The sequence below is a fragment of the Balaenoptera physalus genome, assembly GCF_965194825.1.
Source record: "Balaenoptera physalus genome assembly, chromosome: 15".
Lineage (NCBI taxonomy): Eukaryota > Metazoa > Chordata > Mammalia > Artiodactyla > Balaenopteridae > Balaenoptera > Balaenoptera physalus.
The window spans coordinates 86850196-86862663 of NC_138894.1; the positions used below are offsets into that span (position 1 = coordinate 86850196).

The window sequence follows — 12468 nt, forward strand, 5'->3', positions numbered from 1 at the left end:
CTGAAAGTTTGTACCCTCCAGTTTCATTCATGTTTTTGCAAATGACAGGATTTCCTTCTTTTTAAAGGCTGAATAATATTCCATTGTGTGTGTGTATTCCATACCTTGGCTATTGTGAGTAATGCTGCAGTGAACTTGGGAGTGCAGGTATCTGTTTGAGATAATGTTTTCATTTCCTTTGGAAATATGCCCAGAAGTGGGATTGCTGGATCTTGCAGTAGTTCTATTTTTAATTTCTTGAGGAAACTCTGTTCTGTTTCTTATGGTGACTATACCAGTTTACATTCTTACCAACAGTGTACAAGGGTTCCCTTTTCTCTTATGTTCTCACCAGTGTTTATCATCTCTTGTCTCTTTTATAATAGCCATCCTAACAGTTGTGAGATGATATATGGTTGTTTTTGATTTGCATTTCCCTGATGATTAGTGATGTGGAGCAACTTTTCATGTACCTGTTGGCCATTTGTGTGTCTTCTTTGGAAAAATGTCTATTTAGATTCATTGCCCATTGTTAAATTGGATTATTTGTCTTTTGCTATTGAGTTGTATGAGTTTCTTGTATATTTTGGATATTAACCCCTTCTTGGTTATATGGTTTGCAGATATTTTCTCCCATTCCATAGGTTGCCTTTTCATTTTGCTGATAGTTTCCTTTGCTATGTAGAAGCTTTTTAGATTGATGTATTCCCACTTGTTTTTGCTTTTGTTGCCTTTGCCTTGATGGCAAATCCAAGAAAATCATTGCTAAGACCAATGTCAAGAAGTTTACCCAACTCCATGCTTTCTCCAGAAGTTTTACAATTTCAGGTCTTATGTTCAAGTATTTCATCCATTTAGAGTTGACTTTTGTATATGGTGTAAATTAGGGGTCCATTTCATTCTTTTGCATGTGGTTATCCAGTTTTTCCAATATCATTTATTGAAGAGACTATTTTCCCCATTGTGTATTCTTGGCTCCTTTGTTGTAAATTAATGGACCATAAATGCTTGAGTTTATTTCTGGCCTCTCTATTCTGTTCCATTGACCTATGTATCTGTTTTTAATGCCAAGACCATACTGTTTTGATTATTATAGCTTTGTAATATAGTTTGAAACCTGGATGTATAATGCCTCTAGCTTTGTTCTTCTTTTTCAAGATTGCTTTGACTACTTGGGTCTTTTGTGGTACCATGCAAATTTTAGGATTGTTTTTTCTATTTCTGTAAAAAATGCCGTTGGAATTTTGATAGAGGTTGCATTGAATCTGTAGATCACTTTGGGTAGTATGGATATTTTAGCAATAGCAGTTCTTCCAATTCATGAATATGGAATTTCTTTCCATTTATTTGTGTCTTCTTCAATTTCTTTCATTAATGTTTTATAGTTTTCAGTGTATATCTCTCTCACTTCCTTGGTTAAATTTATTCCTAAGTATTTTACTCTTTTTGATGCTATTGTAAATGGGATTGTTTTCTTAATTTCTCTTTCCTAGAGTTCACTGTTATTGTATAGAAAAGCAACTGAATTTTGTATGTTGATTTTGTATCCTGCAATTTTACAAATTTATTTATTCTAACAGTTTTTTGGTGGAGTCATTAGGGTTTTCTATGTGTAATATCATGTGATCTGCAAACAGAGCCAATCTTACTTCTTCCTTTCCAATTTGTGTGCCTTTTCTTTTTCTTGCCTAATTGCTCTGGCTAAGACTTTCTGTACCATGTTGAATAAAAATGGCAAGAGTGGGCATCCTTGTCTTGTTCCTCCTCATCTTGGAGTTTTCCGCTTTTCCCTGCCAAGTTCTATATTCTTGACCAACATTCCAACTGTTGAAATGATGATTAAAATGAAAATGGCATTCGTAGTTGAGAAATGTGAAAGAAATTCACAGACACATTTTAACCAAAGTGAAAATTACAGCTACATCTAAATTTTATTGCCTTTACAACTACTTAATTCAAATGGAGGAGAAGAGAACAAGATTGTTATTCACTTATGCTGAGAAATCTTAATACAATATGAGGGGTTATGGTTTGAATGTTAGAAGTTTACTTTTATTGTGATGTACAGTTGATTGAAAAGCCATTCCCTCCTATTTCCAAAGCATACACTCCTGAATTCTCTTCCTTGCCAACCAATAGGCATTCAGGTTTCCAAATACTGCAGACCCTGCTTAAAGAATTTAGCATGGATTTTCTAACTGTGGCTTTACATCTTGTGTCACAGTTACTGTCAGGATAATAAATTACTTTCTGGGCCAGAAATACCCTGCATGCTATAGATAATTCAGAAAAGTTTCTACAAATAAGAAGCAGAGTTTATATTTCAGAAGGAAATCACTGTGTTTCTAAAGTAACATAGGTGACTTGTCTGTGTCATCAGCTGGCTACAATTCAGTTGCTGCTAGTAACCAAATCTTCTTACTGTGCGTATTTATGAAAGTTAAACAGATAACTTGGGACTTGAAAGAAATGTACACTTAATGTGTATGCATGTAATGTCTGAGATTTGCTTTAAAATCCTCCAGGGGACAAAGGCCCCTGAGGGCATTGTGGTGATTGGGGAATGACATGTGAGACAAGCTTGGAATGTTGATGTTTGTTTAAGATGGTTGTTGGGCCCCTGGGTATTTATTATACTGCAATTTCTACTTTTGTGTGTGTGAGTGCAAATTTCTACAACAAAATGCTTATGGAAAGGAATGGTAAGTTTGCAGTGTGAATGTCATGGCATCAAGTGAAACTAAGGGGATGAAGAAAAAAAAGCAAATGGTTAACATTTAGTTAATGTATTTATTACTTAAGCATGGAGGAAGGATGGAAGGAAGGGAGAGAGGAATGAAAACAAAAGGAAATTTAGCATATTCACTCATTATTTCCCTGGTCATAATGCTGTTGTTAAATTATTCACATTATTCAGTATACAATTTTTGGTTTGTTTTTTGTTGAAGAGATCCATAAACCTCCTACTTGCTTCCAAAGCACTTTTAGTGGGGTTGTTTAATGGAACGTATGGTGTACCTGCAGGTTACCATACAGATCACACGTGACTAATTGTTCAGGTGATGAAATAGTAAAGTATACTTGGTCATAATTTCTACTGAGGAGCATGCCTGTCACTACTAGAAAGGCTTTGGCCCAGGTGAGGGCAGTGATCATGGTGCCATCAGGGGACGTGGAGGGGGATGGAAGACTCTGCATCTGGTTCAGCTTTTGCTACTTACACTGAATGATGATCTTGGGCAAGTGTTGTAACCCTTCAGGTCTTCAGTTTCGTCATCTGAAACTCTAAAGGATGGGTGGAGAGTTTTTTTTTCTTAATTAATTTATTTTATTTACTTTTATTTTTGGCTGTGTTGGGTCTTCATTACTGTGCGTGGGCTTTCTCTAGTTGCCCCGAGCGGGGGCTAGTCTTCGTTGCGGTGCGCAGGCTTCTCACTACGGTGGCTTCTTTCGTTGCGGAGCACGGGCTCTAGGCGCATGGGCTTCAGTAGTTGTGGCTCGCGGGCTCTCGAGCGCAGGGTCAGTAGTTGTGGTGCCCAGGCTTAGTTGCTCCGCAGCATGTGGGATCTTCCTGGACCAGGGCAAAAACCTGTGTCCCCTGCCTTGGGAGGCAGATTCTTAACCACTGTGCCACCAGGGAAGCCCTGAGAATTCTTTTAATTAATGCAAATCTATGCTTCGGAGGCACATTAATTAATGCAAATCTATGCTTCGGAGGCCCATCTTGTGCAAAACCATAGAGCTAACTGACTTTAGAGTTGTGAAAGGAAGACGCCAGGTCCTTCATCTTCTACTCATTCCCCCGTCTCCATCACAGAGGAAAAGAGCTGATGTATTTGAAATTTTGCTTAAAGTGCTTTTGCTTTTATTGCTTCTCCTTCCCAGGCACTTGTATTTTAGTCTTTCTTACATTAAATTATGACACTGTGGGATAGACCTGTTACATCTCATTAAAGTGATTTTAGTCCTCAGCGAGGAGATTAGCAGATGCTAATCTTCTTGTCTATCCACTCATGCGGCAATGTTCCTCACTTCCTGAAATTGTTCTCTTTGTTTTTGATGGCTAATGTGCCTTAGTCGTTTTCGACCTGAGGACTTAGACTCTGTCTACAAGAGGACAGGTAGATAATGTAGTGATAGATAATGTAGATAATAGATAGATAATAGGTAGATAATGTAGTGAATCGAACCTGTTGTAAACTATGGTTTTTCAGTATAGTCGTCTTTAGTTTTCAGTTCTGCAGCTTTTGGCCTTAATCTTGGGGCCATAATAGAGAATGATGGGGGTTTTGGCTAACTGGAAAGCTTATGACCCTTTCAAGAGGGCATATACTACCTAGTCCCATCTGATTATTGCCATTTGGGCCCCGTGTTGCCAGATTTTCTAAATATTCGGGAGAAATATGGTTGTGGACTGCCATTTTCTGGTCTCTTTTATTTTTTGTGGGGAAACTACCTTAGACCCTGTTCTTAGTAAATGCTTGAATGGGAAATAGGTCTTCAGTTAGTGTTTTTTCAGTTCTTCTGGTTCTGTTGTAGTTGGGAGGCAGGTAACATCTCTGCTCGGATGGTTCCTCTTGTGGTAACTGAGCAAACCTGGTATCCTCATGGGGAAGGACTGAGAGATTATCTGGAGAAGCAGAACTGGGAAGGCACGTCTTTCTCTGTGTACCCGGGGTTGGCCGTGTAAAGTCAGTGTGTTACAGAATGTCTCTGTTCTGTGGCAACACTTAGAACCCTTAAATTGAATAATTTGCCAGCAGGTCTGGAATACCTTACACATTTAATGTGTTTCTTAAATTAGGGAATGTGTTTTCCTCTATTCGGTCTTTTATTCCCATCACCATTTGGACCCTCTTTTCCTTCATCTCTCTCTTTCTCCCTCTCTGTTTCCTTCTTTTTCATAGCATGAATTTGTGGCCTGTCCATGGTATAGAATATTCCAGGCATTGTGTTCGCATAGAATCTTGTAAAGGTTCTTGTAAAGGTGTGTACCCAAAATTCAAGAAATTCTTAATTTTGTCAACATCCACTCATAAAAGATACTGAGAACTCATGGTAATCTATGTGTGATATAAAGGAATATTTTTATAATGCTCACATATTTGGGTTTTCGGTTATATGTAAATCGTAACACTATAAAGTATATTTAAAAAAACTCCTTAAGGGCAAGAGTCCTGTTTTTTATATTCTGGAGCACATTTATAGTGTTATGAAGCTGTCAGAATCCTTAGTTATGAGAGATCATTTACAATACGGCACCCCTAAAGAGTGTTAATTCTGAAAGTTATTTCTATTTGGCTACAAGTCTCTTGCTCTGACATTAATGTAATATAATTGTTGTCTAGGATGGGATCTTTAAGATGAGCCTTTCTCCGGATGGGACCCTCCTTGCAGCCATTCACTTCTCAGGAAAACTAAGCATCTGGGCCATTCCATCTCTGAAGCAGCAAGGGGAGTGGAATCAAAATGAGCAGGTGTGTCTCTTGATTATGATTATTCCTAGAATGATTCTCGCTTAAGGGTGAGTACTGACAATACTAATTTCATTTTGATGATATTTTACGTTTTAAAATGTAGCTCACAGCTATTACTTACTGTCATCATTCCAAAGCTGTCCTATTCTTTACTTAAATTATACTATTATCAGTGTAGTAGGACAAATGAAGAACAGAGTAGCACTCTGCGCTGATACGAATTTGTAGAGCAGGACACTCTGTATCCTGAGTGTCATCTGTCCTTTGATCTCTGCATTTCCCCCTTTCTCATTGCAAAAATACAGAATGGAGATGTTAATTTTTCAGCAAAAGTTAACTAATATCAAAGATTTGAAGGGTCAGTATCGTAAAAAGGTTAGACTTCTTTCCAAATCTTGCAGTGCTAGTAATCCTGGGCTTCCTTAAGGTTGAAGGGAGTTATCTTCTCTTTACTCAAAAGGTAGATAGAGAAGATACAGAGAAAGGTAGAACTGTTCATTTTTTTAGTGTCTGGAAATAACAGGGTTTGAGAATTAAACAATTGAGTTGTTTAGTAACGGATAGTATCAATGTCTATTGTAATCTAAAATCAGGATAGGCAGGTAAGGTATAATGCTCATTTAATGCCACGCATGTGATAGAGTGAAGATTTAAGAAAAATCTTCTCAATTAGATACAGCTTATGTTATAAATCTTTTACTCCTCTGAAGATGATTTTGCATGTCAGCACTTTGAGTGTTCTCCTTCCCTCACATCCCCATTCCACTTTCCTATAGGAGTATCCTGTCACCAGCTTTGGTGGGTACTTCTGTGATTCTAAGAAAGGAGCATACTCCCTGCAAGGTCTGAATGGATCAAGGTCTTTTTATTAGCATTCTTTTGAATTTCATTTCATCAAACTGCACTATAAAAGAGTTCTTAATAAGCAAACAGTATTTTGTATTTCTCAGAATAGAGGAAAAGAGAAAGGGGCTCTACATTTTCATACTCTTCACAGACTTAAATTTATTTGTTTTTGCTGTTCTTCAATTTTTTTCTCTTAGACACAATTGTAGGAAGATTCCCTCCCCCTGCCTTACCCCCCCGCCCCAGTTCCTCACCATGTTGAATTTAATTTGGTCTCCACATCTCTGCTACTCTGTCTTACTTACTGGATCTAGATTTGTTCTAAATAGAAGAAAGAGATCCTCCTCAGTTATCAACCTCAGTAGCCAAATAGAGGGACATTCTTTCTGTCTCCTCTGAAATGAGAGCTAAGTTGACTTATATCTTCACTCTAGAAGTGGAGTGGACCAGCTCTCAAAACTGTTTTTTTTTAATGTATTCAGCTAGGCTCATCAGATAATTGATCCAGAAGGTACCGTGAATTTTTCATGGTTATCAATGTATAGTGTTAAGATACTTAGCTTTTGTTATTTGGGAAGACCCTGATGTTCTATTATATATGGGACATTTTACATTTGAGCAAGTTTTTTCTTAAAAGGTGAACACTTTGAATATTAAAGTCATTTGGAATAGAAATATTGATCAAGTTTTGAAGCACACTTAATGTTTCATCTTGTGAGTGTCCTAGAATGTCGTACATATATCATAAGGGCTATTAAAAAAAATTCATTAGTATGCTGTTTCGTTTTCTGAAATTCTGGATACCTTTTTTTTTTTTTTTTGCATGCAAAGATAAACTGCATCTTTTGTAGTCCTTATTGGCATATACTTGAATTTTTAACTGGTTAGACATTTTTATCATTAGTTGCCAATCAGTTTCATTATAATTCATTACTCTTTAGCTCATGAATGTTATTCACTGGGTTTTTATAATGATTCTATTAAAAACACAAAAATTGTTTAAAAATCTTGAAACTCAGGAATGAATAAATGTAAATATCTCAGTCGTTTGGAATAGGCCATCAGAAAGGTAATGTGACAAGAAAGGAAGGGAATTTGGAAATGGCAACAGAGATGCATTATGGGAGGACATGAGTTCAGGCCAGAAATTTGTCTCTAGTGTTGTCTTAGGGAGAGACTTTTGAACAGAGATATGCTGAGAGTTTAGAAGGCAGTTCATCAGGAATTGCTGAAGCCTGATTTCTCTGTTGTACCTCACAGAGTTTCCACCTTACCTCTGTGGCTCCGATTCAGTGCTCCTCCCACCCCTACAGTCTGCAGACAGACTGTATGATGATACAACTCCACAAGCTAGTTGTATCTTTTATTATAATTTACACCTTTTTGGGCTTACCTGTCAGTTTCTTCTGATTTGGTTGGTATAAATGATCTCCCTTGAATGCTTGAGTAAACTGGAAAAAAAAGGGATTTGGGGCTCAAAAAGCTTAAAACTGTGGACCTGGTTGCCATCACCGAGGCTGCTCAGCACACCCTCATTCCAGAACGCTTCCCGTCGCAGGCCAGTGGCTGCCAGCCCCTCCCTTTCCTGCTGCTGCTCAGCACCTGGGAAAACTAGTTGAGTAGGACAGACGTTGCCCTCTGAGACCCCTGCCAGTGCTAGCCTCAAAGTAAATTTTTGTCCAAAGTTGAGAACAGGGAGGGCATTTCATTTTATCTATTCAAAGGTTGTGATCAAAATGCAAAAGCTCCTTCATTTAACCTGCCATCTTTTCCAGTCTGGTCATTATGCTGCTTTATACCTGCCGCCTGAACCCTCCTCTCCTGCTCCCTACTTTTGTCTAACCCTTCCTATTTTACTTTGTGAAACTTCATTCCATCATAAACAAACTCCTGTGAGGCTTAATCATTTTCCCAGAATGCTCTGCTTTCTTTTGATACACTTAATCTAGGCTTACAAAGCTCAGTAGGATCGAGGTACATGTACACATAGTCTTGCAGCTTTTGTAAAATTTACTCTAATAATAACCTCTATTATTATTTACTGAGCACTAATTTTGTCTTAGGGTTTTTCAGCAAGTAAGCAGGAGAACTGAGATTTGATTTCATAGCTCTCTGGCTCTGATGTCCATGCTCTTTCCATGACCATGTGAGAAAATAAATACACTTTAAAAAAAGGTGGGAAGACCCCTATTTGTTAGGTTTCTTATTAGGCTTTATTTGATGTGACCTTTAAAAGAACAGAGACAAATTCTTCTTCTCTGCGAATGTAACACGGATTTCTTCAGCCCTCTCAGATGTGTTTAACTCTTGAGCTAATTAGTGTGTACCAGATACTAGAATAAGTAATTGAGAAAGTCTGTCGTTGGTAAACCCTTAACTTTATGATAGATATCATATCACAGTACTTACGATGTGGTGACATGAGGTGAGGGTGGTAACTCTTTGTCCAGCAAAAGAAGTTTGAACAACCATACTTTGAGTCTTTCACCTACATTCCGGGGATGAATCACATTGGATATTGGACATTTTAGATTTGACTTTAATGTATGAAGAGAGTCATTAAAATCTAGTGTACTAGTCAGATATAGAGAACAAACTAGTGGTTACCAGTAGTGAGAAGGAAGAGGGGAGGGGCAAGATATGGGCAGGGGATTAAGAGGTACAAGCTATTATGTATGAAATAAGCTACAAGGATATATTGTACAACACAGGGAATATAGCCAGTATTTTATAATAACTATAAGTGGAGTATAACCTTTAAAAATTGTGAACCACTGTGTTGTACACCTGCAACATATAATATTGTACATAAACTATACTTAAATAAAAATAATAGTGCATTAGAGTAAATGTTATAAATCTTGCATGTTAACAGTGCTATCAAGAGTAGGTTGTTACTTTATTCAGAATAATTGTCGTAAAATAATAAAGTTCAAGTATTTGAATCTCTACCAAGTGCTACAGTAGAAAATGCAATAAGTCACAATCCTTGCCCTTAGGACATTCATAGTCTTGCAAGGGAAATTATAAACAAATTAATAAAATAGCATGTTAATATTATGAAAAGATAAACTTGGAGGAATGGTGCATACTTGCAGTTGGTGGTGTTGGGGAGGAGGATTGTTGGGAATAAATAGTGTTTGTGTAGTAAGGCTTGGCTATCAACAGCAATTTTCATCTCTCTCATTTACTTCAGAAAAAACCCTGTTAAGTAAAAAATGTTTTTATACTCGTTTTAAGAGATGGGAATAGTGCTAAAAGAAGTTAACTTAGATCACTAAATGTTAGAATCAATGTTCCATTTTGACTCAGGTCCTCTGACTTCGTAGGTCAAGACTTTTTTCCAGAGAATCTTCTTACAGTGCTTATATTTAGAAGTACGGACTTTAAGTGGGCAAATTGGGTACTAGTTAAGATGTTAATGGAAAACAGGGAGAGAGAGCCCGTGTGGTTTATACAAATGACACCTGGAGTTGTGCAGTTCATTATGTAGAGACACTGGGAATGTGAAAATATTAATAAGCGAGAGGTATAATATTGTCACTTACCAAATGTATGGTGTCACTTTGTGTGTTCATCACTGGCTGAAAATCACTGAAGAACTCTTAAACAGCTGAAAAACACTTAAAACAGCTGCTCTTTTCTCATTCGTCCAGTTTAATCAAGTGACCTTGGGTCAGCCAGGTAGGACAGGCTTTGGATTTCTTTGTGGCTACTCTGGGAAATGAATGGAGAGGCAATTAGTTTAAAATAGAATATATAATATATAGTGTATAGTTAGCTTATAACTTTACCTTAAACATTGCCTGAGAAAAATACTAATGTTCCTGTTGCACTATACAGACTTAAAGTCTTTTACCAAATTGTGAATTCAGCTCATCTGGGCCTTTCTTCAAGCAATACGCTACCTTATTAGTTTTCATAATATACCTTTGTTTGAATGAGGATTTTCTCTGTAAAATCTAATGATTAAAGATAGTTTGGAAGTGCCCGTTCTGATTTACTTCTATCCAGTTTTTAGTTGATTAAATACTTTGGCTTTCATTGTCAATATGAAAATCCATCTGGCTAGAAATCTGTATTAAGTTTTGTTCATGTTTGGAATATATAGTAAAATTGCCAAACTGATTTTCATTGCAAACATTTTTCATATGTTATGTTTATATATTTACATCTCATTTTTGGCCTTAATTATTCTCTGAGGAAGTTTTATTACTTGCTTATTTGTACTTACTTGGATGTAGTAGACACAAAACTAACCTTTTCCATTTGATTGTATTTTCTCTTTGATACATAGTAGGTACTGGCCTAATTTTGTTAAGTGGATGAATCAGTGAAGGATAAATGGGAAGATGACAGTTCATGTCATTAATCGTGATCTAAACCACAGCTGTTTTCACAACTTCACTAGACTGTCAGCTCTTTGAGAAGAGGTGCTGAATTGAATATACATTTCTTCCCTGAGAGCTAACAAAGGACTTGGTGTACTGAATACTAATAATAAATGTTTGTGGAATGAATAAACATTTAAAGGTTGCTTTTATGCTGTTGGCGACAAGGTCTCTGTTATATTTAGCTTCTAGCTGTAAAACAAACAAACAAACAAACAAAAAGTCAGCAAATAAAATCCTTAGATCTGAAGAAAACAGATTTAAGCTCTATGCTTTAGCCATAATAGCCTCTCGGAACAAAATCTATAGCTGTATCCTTAGGACATCCTCCTCTAGGCTACTGCTGCCCTATAAAGTGAGGGCACCTGAGGCTGTTTTCAGACACACGGTAGCACGTCACGCAGAGAGGAGTGACGTGGAGGCTGCCGCTCAGGATATATCAACGTAGTCCTGGGACTGAGTACCCCCCACCCCCCGCTTTCCTGGGGGTCTTGGGAGCTTGGTGACCCTGTCTTCAAAGTAGCAGCCTACAGAGTTTGATCAGATGTCATAAAGCACAGCCAGGTCATGGTTCTCCTCGCAGAGTCCTTGGCTCTGAAGGGTGGTAAGTTGGGGCCAGTTTGAATAGTATAAGGGGAGCAGTGGGAATGCCAGTGTAGAAAGCAGCAAGGGACAAGCCGTCAGGTTGCTGGTCTGGCAGGCCAGTGCTGCCTGAGGCAGAGGTAAGTTTGGGATTTTGTTTGGCTTCTTTCTTAAATATACTGTACAGATAATTTCATCAAACTCCCACATATTGTGAAGTTGAACGCTTAGTTCAGATACATAGACTGAATTGCTGTGTGCTTCTAAGACAAAAGTACAAGACAGGTATATACCCCAAAGAATTTAAAACAGGTAGTCAGACAAGTACATTCGCACACATGTTCACAGCAGCCGCAAGCTGGAAACAACCCAAATGTCTGTTAACAGAAGGATGGACAAATTGTGGTATATACTTGCGATAGAATATTATGCAGCCATAAAAAAGGAATGAACTACCAATCCATGCCACAACTTGGATGACCCTTGAGAACATTATGATAAGTGAAAGAAGCCAGACACAAAAGGTTGTTTGAATTCATTTATACAAAATACCCAGAATAGGTAAATCCACAGAGATGGAGGGCACATTGGTGGTGGCTACGGCTGGGGAAAGGGGAAAGGGAGTAACTGCCTAATGCCTAAGCTTTATTTTGAAGGGATAAAAATGTTTCGGAACTAGATGGAGGTGGCAGACATTGTGAACGTACTAAATACCACTGAATTATTCATTTAAAAATGGTTAATTTTATGTTAATTTCACCACAATGAAAAAAAAATGATTTCATTAATCCTCTCCTCCCCCCCAAACCCTAAAACAAACAAAAATGCATATAATTAGAATATGATGCCTTGTAGTCCCGTACTTTGACCTACTTTTTTTTCCTGAATAAGCTTAGCCTTTCCCTACCTGTGTCCTTCTGTGCACACTGTGGTCTCCCACTGGAACGTTGTCCTCCACCCATTTTCCACATCCAGGTCTTATCCAGCCATAAACATATATAACACCATCAGGCTTTCTTTGATCGTCTTGAACTCCCTTCATCTTTCTCAAGCCTGTATCCAATATGATCTCTTGATCCTTTGAAGACCCTTAGCACTTTTATCTATACCTCTTTTTTGGGCAGTTATCAAATTTGACCTTGGGTTATAGTTAGTTATACCCATTTCTTAGCCATCTATGTGCTTGAGTATAG

The 12468-nt window shown here is 37.6% G+C and overlaps 1 protein-coding gene across 2 annotated transcripts in view; it reads left to right on the forward strand.

The window, feature by feature from the left end:
- NBAS (NBAS subunit of NRZ tethering complex) overlaps positions 1-12468 on the forward strand; it is a 333954-nt gene that overhangs the window by 57633 nt on the left and 263853 nt on the right. For both annotated transcript variants that reach the window (XM_082426421.1, XM_082426422.1), the window contains one exon: positions 5328-5456. In XM_082426421.1, coding sequence (XP_082282547.1) covers positions 5328-5456 — 129 coding nt within the window. The remainder of the gene's footprint in view (positions 1-5327; positions 5457-12468) is intronic.